Genomic DNA, 24,067 nt, shown 5'->3' with positions numbered 1-24,067 from the left:
ATAAAATGAAGTTTAATGGGAGACTTTTATTTTTTATTACATTCATGCGAAATGAATGCCATGGTTTTACTCTTCAGCTCTTATTATTCAGTTAACCTCTGCTGTTGCCCTTAATCTCAGAGCTGTCATGTTAACCTGAAATACATCAATTCACTTTGCTTAATCTAGGATTTATATAATTATTGTTGATAGCATTATAATATTTACACACACACACACAATTATATAATACATACACAGACATCCATATATACATGTGTGGTATACTGTACTGTATATGACACATGTTAACTCCTCTAAGAGATCTTGTATTGATAATGGAAGAGTCAGAACACTATGTAACGTCTTCTCCAGCACCTTTCAAAGATTCTCACTGGTGTTAAGGTCGGCACATTCTGGGGACTGATCCATGTGTGAAAATGATGTCTTAGGCTCCTTGAACCAATCTTTCACAATTTGAGCCTGATAAATCCTGCCATTATCATCTTGGAACAAGCCTGTGCTTTTTGGGAGAAAAAATCCACTGATGGAAAAACCTAGTCATTCAGTACATTTACTGTAGGTAGTCAGCTGACCATTTTTGGGCACATACAGTAACATTTCTGAACCTACAGTAACACCGACCAACAGAAGCAAACCCAGATCATAACACTGCCCCAACTCAGTGGCATGATGGGTGCATGATGACTGAGTGAGTGAATGATTCCACCAAACTTCATCAAATCTTTCTTTTATTTCCAACCACATTTTTTCCACTATCCTTCCAGGTTTTAATAATGCATCATACATTTCTTAACCCAATATTAGCTGTTTTCCTTGCTTGATGTAGGCCAATAATTTGACCACTTTGAAACAGAGTAACCTCTAAAAACATTATTTTAAATGTTTTAGATGTCTTATTATCAGTCTTGACAGTCGTAAGCTACATAATCATTCTTTATTCACACAAGCATTTAAACAAGACAGGTGCATTTCGAATCCTTTGACTCCCAAAGGATTTGCCAGGATTTAATATCTGAAGGGTCGTCTCAGGTCTCCAAATATATTGTACACTGCTATATCATAAGCTATAATATAATGACCACTGACAGGTGTTATGAATAACATTGATTATCTCATTACAGTGTCACTTGGAAGCTGGTGGGATATAATAAGCAGCAAGCAAACATTTTGTCTCTGAAGTTGATGTGCTGGAGGCAGCAAAAATTGGCAAGCATAAGGATTTGAGAAGAACTTTGACAAGGTCCAGATCATGATGGCTAGACGACCATGTCAGTGTACCTACTAAACCGCAGCTCTTGTTGAATGACCTATTAAATGCGACAAGCTATAAACTGGCGACAAAGTCATGGGCGGCCAAGGCTTAGACCGGTCTGGGCCACCCCTTTATGGAAACAGTATTCCCTGATGCCTCTTTCAGCTTTTAATGTGCCGTGACACACTGCAAAAATGGTTCAACAATAGTCTGAGGAACTCAACAATGAGTTCAAGGTCTTGAATTGGCCTCACAATTTCCCAGATCTTGGTCCAAATGAGCACTTGTGGGAAATGTTGGAAAAACAAGTCTGATCCATGGAAGCTCCATCTAGCAAAAGACTTAAAGGGTTTGCTACTGAAGCCTTGGTGCCAGATTCGACAGCATGCTTTTAGAGGTCTAGAGGCATCCATACCTTGATGGGTCAGGGTTCTTGAAGGGTCTACTTAATATTAGGTGGGTGGTCATAATGTTATGGCTGATTAATTCACTTAAATTGTTATAGGTATTATACCAGACCTTATGTTAGCACAGAATTTGCTTATGTGATTACTAATTTTAAGTGAACTGCAATAAGACACAACGTTTCCAGTGGTTTCTTAAAATAATATTGCAAAAATATGCAAGCCAATAGACAAGAAAATATAATAATAATTGGATAATATAATAATTAAAAAGAGAAATTGCACTAATATAGAGGAGTAGAGAATTATATATAATAATATGACTCATGGAGACATCACCATATGAAATATTTTCCATTGTCCATTCTCCATGCAACTTTTTTTTTCACCATTTGTCTTGGCTTAGCTTTATCTCATTTTATAAATGAAGAGTCTGAAGTGGTATAGAACAGGAATCTGCACTCACAGCAAATGACTTTGGAATGAAACTCTTTCATCAGATAATTAGGGAGGGCAGAGCGCATCCAGATGTTTTATGGCATCTCAATAAGCAGGGCAGTGAATGAGAGCGAGAGAAGGGGTGGGGAGGGGTAGAGCTTGATAGATTGGATGAGTCACAGACAGAGTATAAGAAAGGAGAGCGAGCAAGGAGAACGAAAGTGACAGAGAGACAGTAGCAAACAGTGTGTTCAAAAGAAGCAGAAGCCAGGTGTCTTGATGCCTTGCTGCCTGTGTTGTCATAATGGAGCATCTTAGCATGCAGAGTCTCGATAGCTACAGCTATAAAGAAACGGTTTAAAACCGACTTCAAAAACAGCATAAATCACTATGTTCCCAAAATACCGGCATATGCTAACAGGTATTACCTTTGAAGCATCTGTTAGACTGCATTGAATATTGTAGGAGAAAATATTCCGTGACTATACCGGTGAGGATTATTGACACACTGTGTATAACAGGGAAGCCTTTTATCTCAAAAAGCAGCATTCCATGCAGACATTCAATTTGGTCATCACTGTGTGCCTTCCTACTTCCGAATGCAGATAGAGATGCCAGTATTTGTTACATTTCTGACACAAAATGAAATAGACATTGAGAGAGACAAAGGGAGAGACAGAGAAAGAGACAAATGTGATTATGGTAATGCCAGGTTTTACATAACTTGTGATGGTAAATGCGGTAATTATTATTATTATTTTTTTAAATCAAGTGACTTTAGCAACAGGGCGAATAGCATAATGGTATTAATTAGTTTACAAGAGAAATAAACTAATGAACTCCCTCAAACTGCCATGACTGTCTTATGTTAACTGCTAGAATGAAATGGTTGCATCTGAAAGATTTTTTATTTTTTTTTTGCAATGTTACCTTTCAGGTAAGTTTTGAGTATGACTAATCTGCTAATCTGCCATCTACTCATTTATGTAAGTATACAACCTCTGACCTTCTGACCTAGACTATTGACTACGTAATACTGATATTTGTACCATTTTTAAAGAGTAAGTTCTATGTTGAAAAAAAAAAAAAAAATAGAGACGTGCCCACTTTTTTATAATCCAGTCAAATTCCATGGTACCAACCATATGTTTCCCCTTTAAAATTCATCACATCGTAGGAGAAAATGCATTCAAAAGCCCTAAACAATCATATTCTACAGATATAATCTTTAGACATGTGATTATACTTCACAATGCAGAGGAAGGCTTTTGACTGATGGATAATATCATGAAATGACAGCTGTATAGAGAAACAAGATCAGGCCAATAACAATAACGATAAAAGAAGAAGCGAACGTAAGACTGAGAACAGGAAGTAGTTTGTCAGCAGCCAATAACGGTGCCAGGAGCGAATGAGGAGCGATAAAGTTGTTCTCAGAGGAACATGGAGATGAATGAGTATACTGAGCTCTGATGGTATGTGACATTTCCTTGGCGATCTAGAACAAATGAGCTGGTGTCCCAGATGTTCGGTAAACACTATAAATTCTGTATGATCAAAGACAACAGATTATCTGTTTGATATGAACATATATAATTTGGGTGTAATTTAATTTAATCATCTTGGCTGGAGTTAACCATGCATAAGTAAAAGCACAATACAGATTCCAAGCCTAAAAGGGCATCTGATAAAAAATAAAGAAAAACCTGTACCAAATTAAATATGCAGATCAGATAATCCCCGGTGGTGACCCCTAACTGAAGCAGCCAAAATAACTACAAGAAGATGAAGAACAATAACTTCTTGGCTGGAGGTAATCACTAGATACTATTAACCATGCTTCTAAGCAAATCCAACACTAAAAACAGTGCATCCAACTGCTCAATCAAAAGACAAAGAGAAAAAAAGGACCACTGACAGTATTGTGTATGCATTTTCACTACAGAGGAGTCCAGTGCCTCAAGACTATAACCTTCTCTCCATCATGATACATTAGAAAGAGTAGAAAAGGTGCTTACGACAAAGATGGTTTGTCTTGGAAACCAAAATAAAAGGTAAGAAAATATTCAAGGACCTTTGTAGTTCATTTGCTCAAATGTAAGCAGCTCCATCTCAGTGGAGTTAAAGAAGTCATAAATGTCAGAATAACATCTGCAACGGTGGTAAAATGTTGAAATTACAAGCCTTTATTAAAAAGAAGCCTCCTCTGCATTCACTCCTGAAAGCAATTGATTTTTTTTCCTCATTTTTAAGGACATCTCAGTGAATTTTCTCAGCAAAATGAAGTTGCCAGCGACTTACACTCACAGTGATACAATAAGGAGCAATCTTTTTTTTCTTCTTTTTTATAACGCCCTCTTAGGAAATACCTCCCCTGACAATAACCTTTGCTCAAAGATTTCAAAATGTGTTAAGGATTATTACTCCTACACATGAACTCTGAGACAAGCAGCTAACACATTGTTGCCGTGTCTTTATTCTGTGCTCGTTCAGATTCTTAATTTATGAAAAACCTTTACTGCAGTGCGAAAATAATTAACCAGTAAATGTTAAAAAAAACACACATCAATTTAACAAAAAAAGTGTTAAGACTGCTGATAAAAATCGTCACTGACCATGATGCTACCACCACCGCATTTTATAGTGTGGTTGGTGTTGGTCTTGGCGTTATGGTGACAAATGTAGCAATAGTTCACGTAGGGCTGCTCAATTATGGAAAAAATCATAATTACGATTATTTTGGTCATGATTGAAATCACGATTATTTTAAATGATAACTCATTGACTTTAAAATATGAAAATTGAAAATATGTTGCATTTATTGAACAGAACGTCTCGGGTTACTTTGCTGTAACCCTGTTCCCTGAAAAGGCGGGAACGAGATGCTGCGTGAAAACGCTATGGGAACATCTTGTCATGTTGCCGGTTGTAAAGCATGTGTGTATCAAACACGCCAAATTTTTGGCTTTTATAACCTCGGTCAGGTGACGTCATCTGATAGGACGCACCTGCAGGTTATAAATAGGAGTGAACCGGAAACATTCCTCAGATTGATTTGTCTGAACGGACGCCCGGTCACGTAGGCAGTGCGGCATTGGGACGCAGCATCTCGTTCCCGCCGGAGGCGGAGGACAGAAGGCTTCAAAACAATAGGATGCATATTGGCAAATGTGTGCGGAGAGGACCAACCCTCCACGTCACACACTTGCTGCAAGGGAATACCTCTTGCTAGTGCAATTGATGAGGCGATTCCCCTGGTTGAATGTACCCTAATTCCTAGAGGCGAAGTGAGCCCACGCGCCTCATAGGAGAGGGCAATAGCATCTCTCACGCAGCTTGCGACTTCAACACATGTAAAAGCTGCTCTGACTTACGCCACTGGCTAATGCGGTGGACGTAAATCTGAAGAGCACGTACTGGACACAGTAAGTGAAGTCTCTCCTGCTCCGAAGCTGTAAGGGCGGAGGACAGAAGGCTTCAAAAACAATAGGGATCTCCGATCCTCTTAGAGAGGTAACACCATTTAGAAAAACCATCTTAAGGGTCAGAAACCTGAGGCGCTGACTCTAGTGGTTCAACAAGGGGGCACAAGCCAGAGGACCAATTTTTCTTGCAGAAACTCCAGCACTGAAACAATTCGGCAGTGGACTGGGTCTACCTGCTTCGTCATGCACCAACTTTCAAATACATTCTATTTGAGGGGAGGCAGCCCTAGCACTTAGAATAGTCTTAATTACGCTGGCTGGAAGACCAGCTTGACTTAGTTGGTCCTGTTCAGGGACCGCCAAGGCGTCCAGATGCAGGGGCTGGAAGTCAGAGAGTAGTAAAGGGGACATTTGCTGATCTTGCGAGGCAAAGAGGTCCACCTCCGCTACATGAAATTTTCCCAGAATGTAAATCGCTCTGAAGGACAGGAACCTGGTGCGCTAGCTATTTAGTCTGCCCTGGCGATTAATATATGAGACTGCCATAGTGTTGTCCACCTGCACTAGGACATGGTAGTCTCAACTGCTGGAGGAAGTGCTTTAGGGCCTGAAATAGAGCCATGATTTTAAGGCAATTGATGTGCCGCGCAAAAAGATGGCCTCTCCAGCTCCCTTGGGCTGGACGGTCATCTAAGACCGCACCCCAGCCCATGAGGGAAGCGTCTGTCGTTAGCATCTGCGACGACAAGACGAACTTAGAGTGGGACCCAGAGTCAGAAACCGGGGTCTCAACCACATAGGAAGGGTATGAAGCACCTGGCGCGTAGCCCTTATTGGGGATTGGCCCTAGAGTAAAATCCCCTGGTTCTTAGCCACAACTGAAATGCTCTCATGTGCAGAAGGCCCAGAGGTGTCACCGTGGATACAGCTGCCATGAGAGCTAAGATCTCTGAAAGTGATGGTCACTTTCTGGTCTAGCTTGATTTCCTTGACGGTGTTGAGAATGGATTCGACACGAGCGGGAGACAGCTGTGCCCGCTTACGCTCAAATTCCATGTGACACCCAAAAATGTTGTCCTCTAAATGGGAAAGAGCATGCTTTCATGGCATTGGATCTCAATCTTGGAAAACAAAGATTAGCTAGAATGACATGCTGATGTCGAAGCGCTAGCTACTGAGACTGGGCCAGCCAGTCATGTAATTCAATACGGATGCTCTGGAGTCGTAAGAGCCAGAACTACATCCATGTATTTTGTGTATGTGCGGGTGAAAAAGCTAGACCAAATGGAAGGACCCGATACTGGTAAGCTTCGCCCCCGAAAGCGAACCTCAGGAACCTCCTGTGTTGTGGCAATATTTCTATTGATTCATTTTTAGATAGCGGTAAAGCCCGCAAAATCTAAAAAACTGGACGCAGCCCCCCGTTCCTCTTGCGCACTTTCCGGTTTCATGGAAGTGGAGACCACGCCATTAAAACGCGGAGGGTGATGTGAGAACTGAATCCTGTAGTTTCTCTGTACAGTGCTTAGTACCCAAGGAGATATACTTGGCAGTAGCTTCCACGCTGCCAGTTTCTCTGAAAGTGGAAAAGCTCAGCGGCTTTGTTAAACGGGGGGGGGGGGGGGGGTGTTAGATGTTCGGCCTTCTGAAACACGGCAGGAAAAACCCGAAGAACTAACATTTTATTGGAGACTGGAGTTGCCCGAAACACCAGTGGTGGCGGAGCAAGAACACCAACCTCCTGGGGGTATCAGGGAGAACACTTCATTCTTTAAAAGGAATTCTGCGTGCCTCTCCCCATTGGGGGGCCACCCCCACGGTCCTGGGCACATGAACCTCAGGGCTTCTTTGTGAAGACAATATGCCAGTCTGACCTCTTTTGAGGCGGATTGCGTGACGCACCCCAATCTTGCGAGGGGGTGCCCAGCTCAAAAACACTCTCAACAGTCAGACCCAGTCGAGACTGGGTGGCCGACAGTCCCAACTCTTGAGCAAGGCGGGGAAGGAATTTCCTGAAGGCTTGTTGTATAACTTCGCCTCATGAACCTAGTGGCGACCGAGTTAACGGCATCGCCAAGTAGGCCGGGAGGCGAGATGGGGCATCGAGGAGGAATACACGATCCTTCTCCTTAATGCCCCTGAGATTAAACCACAAGTGCCTCTCCGCGGAGACCATAGCAGCCATAAAATGGCCGATAGCACGAGCCGTCTGTTTTGTTGCACGAAGAGACAAGTCTGTGGCCCGGCGTAAGTCCAATACGTCTACCTTGCAGAGCCCCGCCAGTACTCAAGTCTCTCAGCAGGTCAGCCTGGTAGGCGTGCAAAACCGCCATGGTGTGCAATGGAGCATCAACCTGACCTGCTGCCTGAAAAGCTTTTTCCTCCAGGGAAGATAAAGAGTCTACACAGCTTGAAAGGAAGTAATAGCTTTTCAGGAAGGATGATGTCCCAGAAGAGAGATAGCCTGGAAGCGTCTCTTCTATCTGGGTGTCATCATATAACTCTGCGTTTCTACCTCAACTATATTTAAATAAATAAATAAGTTGATGGCAGGAAAACACGGGATGAATACAGCTTACTCCATGAAAGGGTTGAACAGGGAATGCGAGGCGCGCGCGTAGCACTTAATCGAAGCAGCAAGTGTAGAGATCGCCCCCGATATGGATTATACACATGGAGGGACATCTCGTTTAAACTCTGCCATTATCGGTGAGTTAAACACTTATTTTGCTGGTTAGACACAACACGCTCACAACTAGGTGAAGACAAGAATCTGAGGAATGTTTCCGGTTCCCTCCTATTTATAACCTGCAGGTGCGTCCTATCAGATGACGTCACCTGACCGAGGTTATAAAAGCCAAAAATTTGGGGTGTTTGATACACACATGCTTCACAACCGGCAACATGACAAGATGTTCCCATAGCGTTTTCACGCAGCATCGAGTGTAGCCTTTGAAAGGGAACAGTGAATTCTCCTTAAAACAGATTGAGACAGATAAAACAGATAAAGGCAAACAAGATCAACAATGTAGTGCACTTCCACAATCTTTTAAAAACAAGTAATAAATAAAATATAAATCTTAAATAAAATAATAAATAAATTATAAATAATAAATAATTTTTAATGGTGTCGAGATGGCAAAGCATAACGCTTGTCCAGAGTATTTATAATTTTCCTGAATCCTTCGTCCTCAACCGTGCTAATAGGGCACATGTCTTTGGCTAAAAAGTATGCAACGGCATCTGTTATTTTTTTTGTGCCTTTCTGAGCTGGATGGATACGGAGTTGCACTGAAGAGCATGTCTTTAATGGATGACTGTGTTGCCGAGGATGTTGTGGGAGTTGTTCGTCGTTCTTTCTGTTTCTTTATTAGTTGGTCATATGTCGGTCTCTGTTTAAATTTTAAATGGTTAAAAAAATTTGTGATGTTATCAACCGGTGCCAACACAAGCGCGTAGCAAATCTTGCACCTAATATGTTTTTGATCCACGTCCGCTTCTTCGAATCCAAACTGTTCCCAAACAACAGAATTGCTTCTACCTCTTTTGTTGACTAAAGACTTCTGTGGCTGCTCTTTTTCTGCCATCTACACTCGCGCTGATTTTTAAATGCGATCAGATACCACATACGCAACTTCTTCGCTGACAGTATAGAGTGAGAGAGTTTGGGCTTCTGGAAGGGCGAAAGTGCGGATGCACGGGCGTGCGCAGGTCAAAATAACTTACAAAAAGTGAATAATCGTTTTTCTCGATTACACCATTTTTGTGATCGTTAAGACCCGAAATCGATTAATTGCACAGCCCTAAGTTAACGTATTACCTGAAGGGAGAACCTTTTCTTTAAGTTTTGAGTCCTCTCAAAACTCTTCCATATGACCGACTTTAGTTCTTCTTTGAACACTTTCTCTCAGTTATGCCCTGGATTTATTTAGTACTTAAGAGCTCTTTAAAAAGATTTTGAGAAGTTATCTGTATTTGCACTGCGTGATGCTTTCTCTAGGCTTTTTATGACCAGCAGTACGATTACTAGTCATTACCTGTGTAAAAGTGCATAGAGCATAATGTCTATTAAACAGCTTTAGACCTACAGGGGAAGCAGGGACAATTTCTTTATTTACAGATGTTAATATTTTTTGTGTGTATGTCAAAGATGCCGTCTTTCTCCTCCAGCTACAAATAACTAGAACTTAATCCAAAAAGTTGATAGTAGCAGAATTGGCTTGATCATTTTAATGCCAACTAGATGGACACCTCCGTTGACTTTTTTTATCACATGTACTGTAACAGTATGTTGAGACATTTTACAAACCCAGGGACTGTTTACTTGCTTCTAAAATGGCTACAATGATGTGCGGGTTCAGATACGTGATTAAAAGTCATGGGTGTTACGAGTTTTAAAATATTTTTGGTAAGATTTCATTGCAACATTAAATTAAATTTACCATTAATTAAACTGTGTGTCGAAGAAACTGTGTGTCACTGTCATATCACATCCATACAGTACATTTACTATGGGCAGTAGCAAGAGACACAAGCCAAGAATTATACATATACTGTACAGTTAAGTCTAAAAAATTATGTTCTGTTTTTTTTTTTTCTTTTTTTTTTTTGACATTTGACATTTTTTCTGTATACAAACACATTGGTTTTAAAATGAAACACTTAAGATGTTTTTGAAGTCAAGACTTTTAGCTCCTAATGTTCAAATGTGGCATTAACCATTTAGGAATTATAACCGCAGCTGTCTATATATAAAATTTACAAACACACACTATTGGCTTACTTTAGAAAATGGCAAAACAATCAAAAACATTAAATTGGCTCTACATCCCAGTGAATTACATTCCTCCTGAACATATTTATAGATTTAAATAAATATTTAAATTATAAGTTAATCGGCCATGATCTGGCATGAGCAGTGAGCTCTCGCTTCTTTGTATGTACAGTACATTTACATTTTGTTTCATTGAATTTAGATGATATTTTCCCCTCTGCACACTCCAGAGCATTTGAAGGTCGAATTACCCTGTCATGCTATTACTCTCTATCCTTCTCTCTGCCTGCTTTCTCTCTCAGCTAATTGTGTGCTTAATTAAAGGCCCTGCTGTGACCCCATGTGTGATGACAGCGAGAAGACAGGAGGGATAAGGGAAAGGATATAAGGAGTTCAGAACTACTGAGATCTGTCAATCTCAGTAAGTGGCCCCCTCTACTGTATTGACAATGTGTGTGCGTGTGTGAGTGTGCATGCTTATATATGCATATGTTAAACAATGAAGAAAAAAAAGGCTAATATTCTCTTGGTATACATCAGAAAGTGGAAATTAGAGGCAGGTCCAGGACATTACAATCAACAGATTTACTGTTTATTTTAACATTAACACAACACTTTCTAAAAAAGTTTGACTAATTTGAGTGAACTTTGTGGTTTTTAAGGTTCTATATGAATAAAGTCAAGACTCAAAGGGGATTGGTGGCTCAGGCGAATAAGGCTCTAGGTTGTTGATTTGGGGATTTGGGGATTTGGGTATAAGCCCCCTGTCGATGGGGGAGAGAGGAACTTACTTTAGATTTACACACACACACACACACACACACACACACACACACACACACACACACACGCGCGCACACAGAGCCTGCGCGCACAAATGGAAACACTTATTTGTCGGAATTTATATATATATATATATATATATATATATATATAATATATTTATTTATTTATTTTTTATGTAACGTGCAGGTTCATTTGTTTTATTTTTACTTAATATTTGTGTATATTTATTTATTATTAATATATATATTTATTTTTGGGGGGGGGCTGTGGAACAAATAATTTGAGTTTTCATTATTATTTATAGTAAATTCTGATTTAGTTTACGAGTGTTTTGAAATATGACCCACTTCTGGAACGATTTATGCTCGTAATCCAGGGTTCCACTGTACATTTAAAAAAAAAAAAAGGTTTTATCTCTGGTCAGATGAAAATGATCATCGTTGTGCTCAGAACCACCTGAACAAATTTCATACTCAAGATACGTTCCGAGTATTCCATCATTTCTATTCCCTCTTTTCTCTTTGTTTTTCAGCTCATCATACAACTGGCCACTGAAATGGCACTGCAGTTGCACCCATTTACTAATCAGCCTCTTTTCCTAAAACTTACTGTACTCATGTGCACCTCTGGGTACCTGTCTTTCTGTTAGAAGTTCTGTCTCAGGTTTCAGTAAGTCTGAATAAAACCAAACTTTTAAAATAAATGCAAACACAATGAAAAAATGCAAGCACTGTTGCCTTACACCTCCAGGATCTGGGTTTGATTTTGACTCGGGGTCTGTGTGCATGGAGTTTGCATGTTCTCCCTGCGCTTGATGGTTTCCTCCGGGTACTCTGGGTACACAGTCTTAAGACATCTCTCCTACAGTAGATTGCCCATCTCAGTGTGTGAATGAGAGTTTGAGTGTGTGCATGTGTATAAGCTACAGTCCTTACTCCAGTTTAGTCCATCATGACTTAACAGGATACAGAAATCAGCCTAGGTGCTCTGCACATGCTCCAAAGTTCCTGCCCTGGTCTTTGACCCGGTAGTCAAATAAAATATGTAACAGCAGGAGAATCTGCTAACAATAACCACAAGGGACAGTGAGCATCTCATTTGTACAAAAAGTAAAGAGTACAGCATGAACAAAATGTACAGAGCTGTAAAGTTGTCCGCGTTTTCACCGCTTGACATGCTACCAGTTTGCCCTACCTAACCTGTTTGTTCATTGGTTTGTTGGCGTAATAGAGGTCCACCGGGAATACAATACTAACAGGCTGAAAGGGGTCAGACATGCTTTAGTCAATAAATCGATTCCCCTGCAGTGCTTATAAAATGGGCAAGGACAATATTCCAATTAAATGCCCTAGTCAAGATACAACCACTGTTAACCTTAACTGTGAATAAACATACCGTCCATCTATTGGCAAAAGCTTTCAGTTTAGCTCAGCATAATATACCAAGGACTCAAAACAAGCTCAACATATCATTAAAAGCACAATGAATAGGACCTACAGAAAGTAATGCAGGTTCCCAAACAGATTTGAAATGCAGTACCTTCTATAAGGATTCTTCCCACTTTTACAAATGTTTAGTGCCACAACCTGGAACTAGATTCACTTTACTTAATTTATTTTATAACCATTAAATTTAAAATTTCTAACGTTTTAAAGAATGTCTTTGTGACAGAGACTAAAAAAACAAACAAGATGACATTCATTGGTTGGATGCATATTGACCCCTTGGGTCAATATCCATCTTTGCTGGCGATCATCAAATCTCCCGCAATATGTCTCCATCAGCTTTGCACATTGAGGTCCTTATATTTTTTCCATTCTTATAGTATTAGCAGAATTTCTCAAGATCTGGCAGATTGGTTCCAGACCATTAGTTATTTATCTGAATGAGGTCTGGGCTTTGACTGGTTCTTTCTAACACACTTAGATTGTTGGCTTTAAAACACTCGAATAAAGCATTGGCAGTATGCTCAAGGTCATGGTCCTATTGGAAAGTGAACTTTCACCCCAATCTCTTGTCTATTGCAGACTGCAACATGTTTCCCTCTTGAATTGCCCTGTAATTTGGCTTCATCCTTCTTTTGCACTCTACTGGAAACAATTTCCCAGTTCCTACTAATAAGAAACATACTGACGATGCTGCTATCACGATGGATATGACCACGGTCTTCTCACATCGCTGAAAAAATATGATTAAGATCAAGAAAAAGATCTGATTATTTGTCACATGTACCTTACAGAACACTGAATTATTATTATTAGTATTATTATTATTATTATTATTATTATATTATTTTGTATATCTCTGTTAGGAAGTTAGAGTCAGAGCACAGGTGATTCAGGATACAGTTCTCCTAAAGCACACAGAGGTAAAGGGCTTGTTTAAGGAACCCCAAGTAATATTTATCTTCCCACTATTTCAGTAGGCCCAGCTTTTTGGATTGTCTGCACTGTGGTTTTACTAGTGTCCTATGATGTTGGGCCTGCATAATTAAGTATCTGCCTGAAGTACAGATACTTCAATAAATATTGAGCGTCTTTTGAAAATAGTTTGGTTTGTTACCATTCTCCCACACTGTTACTCTACTCCTGGAACAGTCATACACATGCAGACACTGCTTTATCCTTGACTGGGTCATGATGGATCAGTTGTCTTGCCCAGCAACCATTGCACTAAGGCAGGAATACTGTACATACATTCACACACTTATTCACATCTAGTGACAACTTAGTAGCCAGACCCCATATTTCATGTCTATTAAATGTAAATTAAAAAAATGTATAAGCATGAGGGAACCTACAAGGACCTGAGCAAAGCATGCTACCCCTTGCACTTCTGTACAGCCCACTGACAATGCAAATTATTTCAACTTTAACATAAAATTAACAATTATCTAGAGTAATACATTATTGTGGGGTCTATTTCTGCATTTACTTTTTTTGGACATAAATTTCTGTTTTCATTTAATGTTCTTTGTCCAGGTTATCAATTAATGCAGTTCTTCTGCCCTGACAGCATGGACATAATCCATGGCAAAAAAGTGGTTTTAGGACCATGAGGAATTATTTTCAAACAATTGTGAATTAGCCGCTACGTTGTGCACCACAAAATTGGTGACTTTTACATTTAAAGTCTCTGACTTTTTTTAACCAGGCAGTCTACAATCCTACATATGAAGCTGTTGTCATGAGAAATCAAGGCTTTCCCAAAAAACTGGAATTGCTGATATAAAAAAAGCAAACCAGTCAGTTACTGTTTTTAGATTCATGCTTTCAGCTTGTGATAAAAAGGGGAGCAAGCTCACTAATTGCTTAAGCACAGTTATAAACAGCTTGAGGCAGCTGACGGAGCACCCTGCATGGCAACTGAAAATAGCTATTTGAATGACCTAACCCTAACTTGAGCTTATTATTCAATTCACTGCCAAATTTGATCGTGACCTGGTGCTTCCTCCATGGAACACAAAATACATTACATATTGCTAGTCAACAGTCCATAAATAAAACAAGCTCAATCCGCACAAAGACAGGCAAAACATAACAAATATGTTTGAATAAAATGTCAATTTAAAAGAAAGGCACATGGCATATCCATCCATTTAGGAACCTCTGTAGTGCAACTAGCGACCATGGGGCCAATGGTGACCATTATATTTTGCATTTTTATGTCAATAGTAGGACCTCCGATCAACATTCACACACTACGGGCAATTTGGGAATGCCAATTAGAGTAATCTGCATGTCTTCGGACTGTGAAAGGAAAAGGGAGAACCTGGAGGAAACCCACCAAACACAGGGAGAACATGCAAACTCAATGCACACAGACGCGATGCGGGAATTATAATCGTGTCCAGGACCTGGAGGTGCAAGGTGACAGTGCTAACCATTAGGCCATCATGTGGCCATACGGCATATCCATCCATCCATCCATCTAGGAACCTATGTAATCCAACTAGGGGCCATGAGGGCCAATCGTGACCACTGAAGGCCAACGTTGACCCTAGTATTTATTCTCATTATGAACGACCGTGGTAGGACCTGTGGTCAAAACTCAGACGCACACTCACACACAATGGGCAATTTGTAAACTATGGCCAATTAGCCTAATCTGCATGTCTTTGGAATGTGGGATAAAACCGAGGAACCCGGAGAAAACCCACCAAACACGGGGAAAACATGCAAACTCCATGCACACAGACCCTACGTGGTAATCAAAACTGGAGGTGCAAGGCGACAGCGCTAAACACTAAGCCACTGTGCCACTCATATGGCATATGAAAACTTTTTATTTATGCAGTGGTGCTGTAGAATTCTCAAATTTGACTTGCCAGAAGGTTTTGATTAAATTTCTATAGCAGCGGCTCTAATAATAGTCCATGGGTGCAATATTTGGAATAATTCAAAGTTTATTTAATAATTCATTATTTATTCATTTGTTTGTTAGTTTAATATGGTGGCGTTTTCAGTGAGCAGACTGTTTTAGTGTCAGCACTTTATAACAGTCAGATGTAACTCTGTGACCATAAAAAGGGAGAAAGAATGATCGGTAATACCTGCTATATAATACGAGATCATGTAGTACTTTAACGAATAAAGAAATGTTACTGTTGACATATTTGCGAATAAGAAGTAAATGTTTTGGCACATGCTGTTATAGGAAAATAATTAACTTTGCTTTGTCTCGAGCCTCAAAACAGCACATGCCTTTGATTACTTTCTCTCACTAGCGTGCGCCATCATGTTTTATTCCTACTAGTCCAAAAAATATAGAAAGCAAAACCAACAAACCAGTAAATCTCTGCTGAAAACAAAGAAGGTAAAATAATAGAAAACTAAATAATAATAAAACAAAGTTTTCTTCTTGCAGTGACTACATCAGGCAGTTTTATTAGCCTTGGAAAAGGGTGTCTGCATTTAAATGCAACACCTTCTCAGGTCTATTTCGAACGTAATTTAAGTCCAAATCTACAGTGCGGATACACCATAAAGGTTTTATGGCACAGCACACAGAGAGCCACATACGCAGTCACTTCAGCAACTTTTTGTTTGAAGTTCTTCATACAGTATCAATGCATTTCGTGTACGACAGCATTTATTACACACAGCGCACATATCTAGAAATAGTGAGCGCAGGGGTGGATACGGTATGGTAAGATTGAGAAACACACTCACCACTGTGCGGAGCCGTCTGTACCACTGACTTCCAGCACATCGTAGTCTTCTTCTAGCTGGAAGTCGGTGAAATAGAGAGCGATGGTGTCACCTGGCTCAGCCAGCACTGTCCATGTGCAGTCAGCGTTGTTGTTATACTCCTGAGGGTAGTTCGGACTTGTGATGACGCCGCTCTGACCTCGCAGAGTTCCCCCACAGCCATCGTCTGCTATAAAAGTATGCACACACACACGCAATATGAGTGATTAATTCTCTAACAAAAGTTATGAACTTTGGTTCAAAGGAGATGGATTCAAATAAGGAACTGTGCCACAGCTAGCAGGAGGGTTGATGTAACCCACTGAAACACATGGTTAATTAACATAGATTAATTCAGATTTTGGTTAGCTTGTGCTTGCATTGTGGCTCATCTTTTAAATATTATTTCAAATAGACAATCACACCAACTATTTATTTTGTATGCTTATGAACTGCTATGGAAGTCAAGACTCCCAGTTTTTCTAATTTCTTCAGTACGAGATACCTCTCTACCTTGTGTTCTCTCTATCTCACTCTTTGTCTGTCTGGAAGTGAGTTGTTGAACTCAGGGTAATAAAACTCTTTTGTTTTGAAGAGAGAGGGAGAGAGAGAGAAGATGAAGTGGCGGAGTAAATCTCCTTCCCTTTCTCCCTTCTCTCTCATTCCCTGCCACTGCCTCACTTCTCCATCCCTTCTTGGGGTAAATCAAAGGGATCAAAACTTTCTAACAGTGAAAAAACTTGAGCCTGAAGATCTGACCTCCTTTTTTCAGTATCGCAAATCCCCGATTTACCCACACACCCAGTAGTCTCTTCATCCTGTCATGTTATAGTAGGTGAGTTCATAAAGGACTCAGTGTACTCACTGACTCTTGTCCAGCTTGAAGGCCTGTGATAATTAATACAGGCAGTTCCCAAATTGAAACTGAAAGGGCGTAATAGAATGGAAAGAAACGTGCATCCGTCATGGAGGTTTTCAAACAGTAATGGGTAAAGTTTGGTCCACCGCTGAAAGCACCTAAAATGGACATGTGAGCATCAGAACTGGACTATGGCACTGTGGACGAGCGCCGTCTGCAGGGTTAGGGTTAGGGTTAGGGTCATATTGTATATGTTGGGGAAGAGGTTGTGATTCCAGAATGCACTATGGGACGAAGGACATCCATGAGGATGTTACATTGACACATACCACCTTCAAAAAAAACATTGTAGAAGATAAAAGTACTGTACTGTACACTTTATGGAAATTGTATTTCCTCATGGCTATGGCCTCATTTATCAGGATAATGCAAAAACCGTTCGGGAATTGTTGGAGGAGCATGACAAAAGGTTCAAGATTTTGATTTGGGCTTCAAATTTTGATGCTGATGATGACTTGTCCTGTAAGTTCTCCAGATCACAAGCCAGTCAAGCACGTGCTGGAGAAATAAGTCTGTTCCAAACTTAGAGGACCATAAAGGATCCATATTTAAAAAAAAACACCAAATTGCTTTTTTTGGGACAAGTGGTATAAAGTTCTCTGAGCGTTTTGACATTATCTGTTGAGGACATGTCTACTATTTTGTAACATATACTGTAATGGAATTCCCACCATGGACACTTCTCAGCTGTTGGGCAGTTATTGAAGAAAGTGCAAAATGTAAATTCATATATGCTGGAATTCCTGGAATTCACATCTCCAAAGTTCTGGGTTATAATTTCCTGCCTCTGTATGCATGAAGTTTGCATGTTCTCCCCATGCTTGGTGGGTTTCCTCCGGGTACTCCGGTTTCCTCCCAGCGTGAGTGAGTGAGTATTTTTCATAGCAGAAATTGTTTATGCTATGCTTATCAATGAATCAAATCATTATAAATCAGTGCATGTATTAGCAGACCCAAGGGATTTTAACACACTCATCATCCAAATGATCATACCTCAATTCTCATCTCATTCTCAATCTCAATGATCTGGAAATAAATAAACTTGCACTGAGAGTATATTATACCATTGATGCATATCCATAGAGTGGGTACTAATTTGCATACCCAGGATCCCCCTGTAGCTTCCCATTACTGTGATGTAAACACTTAGTGTTTATTGTTAGGTAAATGATGTATTGTGTGTTTGTCTATGCTACCGATGTGGGTTTTTCCTGGCTTGCTCGGTTTCCCCGTCCCCTCTAAATTATGCAGCGAGGTGAAATGACTACTCTAATTCGCACTCTGCGTTCCTGAAATAAGCTCCCGATCCACAGTGACACTAACCAGGATAAAGCATTTACTGAAGACAAATGAATGAATAAAATATTGAAAATATCATCATGTCATATATCAAATGACACTACGAGCAATGGCAGATTTGATCATTTTTAACCTCTCGAATTAGGCTCCTTGTGTTCAGCATGGACGAAAGCTAGACAAAAACCAAGTTTTAAATGAAGTGACTGTTGAGATGTCTCTGAGACGTGGTACACAGCGCAAGGCAGGTTGAGATTTGTCTGGTGTGTTTATGTGTGTGTGTCACAGGCAGGCTGAAGGATGTTGGATTTTGGCATGATGCAGGACCTTCACATGCTGCCTAAAAACAGCAGTGTTTTCTAAAACACACCCACGCTTATAGCTAACTATACATCACATCCAACATTCAAAACACAAACATGTCCATCTTTTATATTTTATTCTAACAGCACTGTTGCAGCAAAGTATCTTAGAAAGAAGCATGTAAAGAAGTAATGCCTAACAGGATCATTTTTGTCGGGAGTACAGAACGAATCATAGTATTAAGGCTGACCACTTTAAATTGATCATAATCACTGTGTCTATGTTAATATACTATAAAGGTAATTGATCTCACTTGTCTTCCCTGGACACTGAGATTATGGTGGCCAGGGATTCATTAGCAATGGCTTGCTAATCATATGATTCCGTTCCAGGGATGTTAAATGCAGAACTAGGGCTCCAAGCCCTGTCAATCATCCAGGAAGACCCGTCAGTCACTACATTCTCTCGGGAGACACAATACCAACCGTTGAGAGAAAGTTGAACAGAAAAACAGGTTTGGGAAAAAGGTTTGCTAGCTTTTTCACACATTGCTGATTACAGGTTCATGTGAAAAAATATGATCATTAGAAAGCCAGAGCATAAAATGGCAAAAAAATTAAATAATAATAATAATAATGACCTTAGTTTATTCCATTTAAAGTTGTGATATAAATAATAAAATGTGAATCCAATCTGAGCGGATTAATCCGAGCTTTATTTTTTAACTGTCTGAGATCCCTCGTCCCATATTCTTTTGCACCGATGCTTATGAACATAGTGTACAGATCAGTCTCTTACAAAAAGAGCGTTGACCAGGCTCGTCTGCCTTTCTGCAGCCTTTCCTCTAGCTTTGCAGCTACCATGGCAACGTGGCACAGAGAGAGAAAGAGAGGTGCAAACCAGCACCCCTAGACCTGACAGCAAAGACTGCAGACAGAAAAAAAGAGGTAGATTTCTTTAGAGGACTGATCTGATCTGATCTTTATTCGGTTATCTTTTTCCTCTCGTCCCCCCTCTGGCCACTCTGCCATGGTGGGAAGCTGGCAGGTTTTGCTTTGACATTTAGAATGCAGAATGCTGAACGTGCTCCCATTGAGACGCCAAGCTCTGCGATGAAGCCGAGCCCAGAACGGGAAGGAAATCTGAATATACATGTTCACATGCTTGGGGAATGAATCATCTCAGTGTTAAGGACGGTTTATTCGCAGCAGTGAAGGAAAAATAGATAATGATGGTGAACCAATTACTGTAACTAGATCGTTTTGAAAGAACAGACCCAAACAACTGGCATTAAAGAGGGAAGGCAAGCGTATTACTCCCTGGCTTTGAAGAAAAAAAGCAGTCAGACCTCCTGCCCCCTTCTGGTCAACAGACTTTAGTGTCCAGCCATAATAAAGCATGGAAACGGAGGACATAAGCGGAGAAAGGAAAAGAAATTCAAATATATAGGTTTTTTTTAAACAAATTAGTTTATTTGTTAGAAGATGGGATGTTTTTTTTCCCCCACTTTACATAATTTCAGTAAGCATACGCCTACTGTAGTCTCAAATCCCTTTTCCTGGTTTATAAAAGAAGAACTTTTGAATGGATCTAACCGAACTGACTCAGGGGTTTCACAGCAATTGGAGTATATATATATATATATATATATATATATATATATATATATATTTTTTTTTTTTTTTTACTTAACTTTGCAGGTTATATTGATTTTTCCCTGCTTCAATATGATGTGCTATTTTGTGTAGATTTATATCATATAATCCCTGCCAAGTCAATTTCAGTTCCAGTTTTTTTACTGTTTAAAATGAAAGTTCAAATGGGGTGAATACTTATCTAGGCTACTGTACTCGGCCTGGGCAAGAAAGTGTCGCCGTTTCAGAACGGTGAAATTATTGGGCTGCATCGAGCAAAGAAAACAACTAAAGAGATTGAAATGAATGGGACTGGGTTAAGAACCCTTTAACACGATATCCAAACCTGTCAGGATCGTGCTAAACCAGGCTAAAGTTTACAGAAAAAATGTGGTCGGAAAAAATAAAAATAGTAAAAAGCATACCCATGTTTAACAGTAAAATATGCATTTTCATATGCACAGTGTGATGAGAACCCACCGGATTGGGAATAAACAACAGTGTGTTCATGAAAAAACCACTTTAGTTAAAAAAAAGTAGTCAGACTAAAGCTTTAATTTGTTAGGGAGCCTAAAAATTGCACCTTGGAGCAATAGAAAAGGGTCACATGGTCTGATGAGTCCAGATTGACCCTAGTCCAGAACAATGGGCATTAAATGAAATCTTAAAACTGGCCAACTTTTTTTTTGGAGCCGGTCAGTGTAATTTTAAATGCTAGTTTTATCTGCACATGCATGGTTTAAAACAGAACCACAAGACTCCAATTAGCCTCTGTATAAAATGTTAGTCGGTACACCATTGGCATGTAATTAATCATGGAACAATGGCATTTTTATGGCTTTTAGGTGTCTAAATGCTTTACTGTGTTAATCCAATACAGAACAGCAGGGACAGGAGAGTCAGCAGCTTTGAATCGGTTTTCCAAAAAAAAAAAAAAATATATATATATATATATATATTTATATATATATATATATATATATATATACACAGTATATATAGGCAAGGGCAAAGGGGAAGAGGCAACAAAACACAGATGATGTGAGATATGAAAGGCAGTGTGGGAGGATGCATGAACATGACGCAAAACCAAGAAAAGGGTCCACAATCTCATGGGCCGCCTGCAGGGCTTGAAGGATTGTGGGGGGTCCCTTTCTGGCTCTGCATGTCTGAGCATGTGGGACTGGACGTGGGCTTCCTGACTCCTACAGCCTGGGCACAGATGGCATTGCTTTATACCAGCCTGTTCAAAGAACACACACAGCCCAGAGACCACCACCACCACCTCCAACACCATTGGTATTGTCACACACCATTCGCACATGAGATTGGGAGGTAAGGGGCAAACACCTTTGAAGTGTGAAGATCAAAGGATTGGTAGAGTAACAAAAAACAAACAGTCACATTAAAAAAATTTTAATTACTGTATGTGAGAAATAAAACATGACAGGGCATGCTATTATTGGAAAATAATCACTGGTAGAGTAGTGTGATACTTAGCCAGTCCACAGTCATAAATTAAACATATAGTACATGCATGCTGTGTAATACAGTACATCATGCACTATAGAGCCAAAATATTGTTGTTAATATGGAGCTGCTTTATTATAGCTTTTGCTGTCCCGTGAAGGTTTTCCAAAGAATTTTGGACTGTGGTTATGGATATTATAAGTAGTGGTTATGGAGCACAAGAGTGCAAGGACTGTGGTAACAATTAATCAGTTGAATTGAGGTCATGGCTTTACGCAAGCCATTCAAGTTCTTCCAAATCAACCTTGGTTATCTTTGTCTGTACTGTCATGTTGGAACAGGTTTGGGGCCCTTGGTTGCAGTGAAAGTTACCTCTTAATGCTGCAGCATAAAAATATGTTCTATACAAATGTAAGTTTCAAGTTTAATAAAAACAGGTTGAGAAATGCTTAAATATGGTTGGGATGGTTAGGGGCCCATATACTTTAGTCATAAAGCAAACATTGGGTGGCTAATTAATAGCCTTAGATGCTTGGTACTGTATACTCAGCTTTGCGATTTGGGATTGTCTGGAGAGGTGTATGTTTTATAAACTGGTGACATTTTTCATAAAAAGAAGAGAAAAAAAAATCTTTTGCTCCCTATTGCTTTTACAGAACAAATTCTTTTTCTGATATAATTGTTCGAATATAACAATAAATGTCAAGTAAATGTATAAAGAAATGTCAAACAAATATTTAAGCAAAAAAAAAAAAAAAAAAAGGAGGTCACTGGAAAGTTGTGATAACCCTAAAGCTAGCACCTTATTAAACTGCCCATGAATTGACGGCTTCTTTAAAAATGGTGCATGGTAATATTTTCTTTGTACTATATTAACTTAAGCATGGTCCCTTCTCTCTTTTAAGTCTTCTTTATTCCTTATATTACAATACTCCCTGTAGTTTGCTCCGACTTGTTTGTAGACCATGTGAATGGTCTTTCCCGGATGATATGGGGGGTGCGTACACACTTACATTTAGGCATCAGGCAGACGTCCTTACCAAGAGTGATTTACATGTTTATCTCATTACACATCTGTACAGTTGAGGGTTAAGGGCCTTGCTCATGGGCCCAACAGTGACAACTTGGTGGTCTAGGGACTTGAACCTGGGACCTTCCAAACCGTAGCCCAATGCCTTAACCACCCTAATTACCCTTGACCCCCACTTCATACATCCCTCATGTAGCTAGCATTGCGGTACTGTATCTGATTAAACCACTATTCACCTTGTGTTTACTTGGAGCATTGGTTTAAGACTTTTATATCTCTTTGAGTACTTATTTTTGTACCTATATACGTATATATCGTCTGTGTTGCTGTGTGTCTCTCTCCTGGTATCTTAGTTGATCGACAAGCATGTCGAAGTTCAGTGGTTCATTTAAATTTTAAACTTGGTGCAGTGGAAACATAACAGAATATATACAATAAATAATATAACTGATGCTAAATGTCAACAAGACTGAAGTGATATGAAGGGAGTGTAAATAAGAATGGTTCCAAGGCTTCTTAAGTGACTAATGGGCCCCAAAAATGTTATGGCAGGTTTAAAAGTGTTGAGATAGTCAAGATTGGGGACCTTTCAAGATTCCCCTAAAACACGAGTGGTGCCCTTGGTACCAGATATATACTGTATGTGTTGGTAAGGTCAAGGTGGGGACCTTTCAAGGGTTCTAGAAACTCTAGGTTGTCCCCCTGGTACCAAATATGTATAATTAGTGTGTTGTTATGGTCAAGGCTACGGACCTTTCGATGGTCCCAAAAACTCCAGTGGTGCCCCTGGTACCAGATATGTATCACGTGACATGTATTCCTTTATACAATCGCAAAATATACAATATAGGGCATCCAGACACTCCTCACTCACTCATCTTCTATACCACTTTATCCCGTATTCAGGGTCGCGGTGACCTGGAGCCTATCCCAGGAGGCTTAGGGCATGAGGCAGGGTACACCCTGAACAGGGTGCCAATCCATTGCAGGGCACACATACATACACACACTCACACACCCATTCACACACTATAGGCAATTTAGGAACGCCAGTCAGCCTAACCTGCATATTTTTGGACTATGGGAGGAAATTAAGATGTTCTATAAAGAAACGTTTGCAAAAAAATTGCAAAAATTTGCTAGC

At 39.8% G+C, this 24,067-nt stretch overlaps 1 protein-coding gene across 1 annotated transcript in view; it reads right to left on the bottom strand.

The window, feature by feature from the left end:
• The window catches only part of csmd2 (CUB and Sushi multiple domains 2), a 393,418-nt gene that overhangs the window by 247,113 nt on the left and 122,238 nt on the right, over positions 1–24,067 (bottom strand). Inside the window, exon 5 of the mRNA XM_053492012.1 lies at positions 16,254–16,461. Within this exon, the coding sequence (XP_053347987.1) occupies positions 16,254–16,461 (208 nt within the window). The remainder of the gene's footprint in view (positions 1–16,253; positions 16,462–24,067) is intronic.

The sequence above is a fragment of the Clarias gariepinus genome, chromosome 3 (genome assembly GCF_024256425.1).
Source record: "Clarias gariepinus isolate MV-2021 ecotype Netherlands chromosome 3, CGAR_prim_01v2, whole genome shotgun sequence".
NCBI classification, from domain to species: Eukaryota; Metazoa; Chordata; class Actinopteri; order Siluriformes; family Clariidae; genus Clarias; species Clarias gariepinus.
This window is presented reverse-complemented; position numbering and strand designations above follow the sequence as displayed.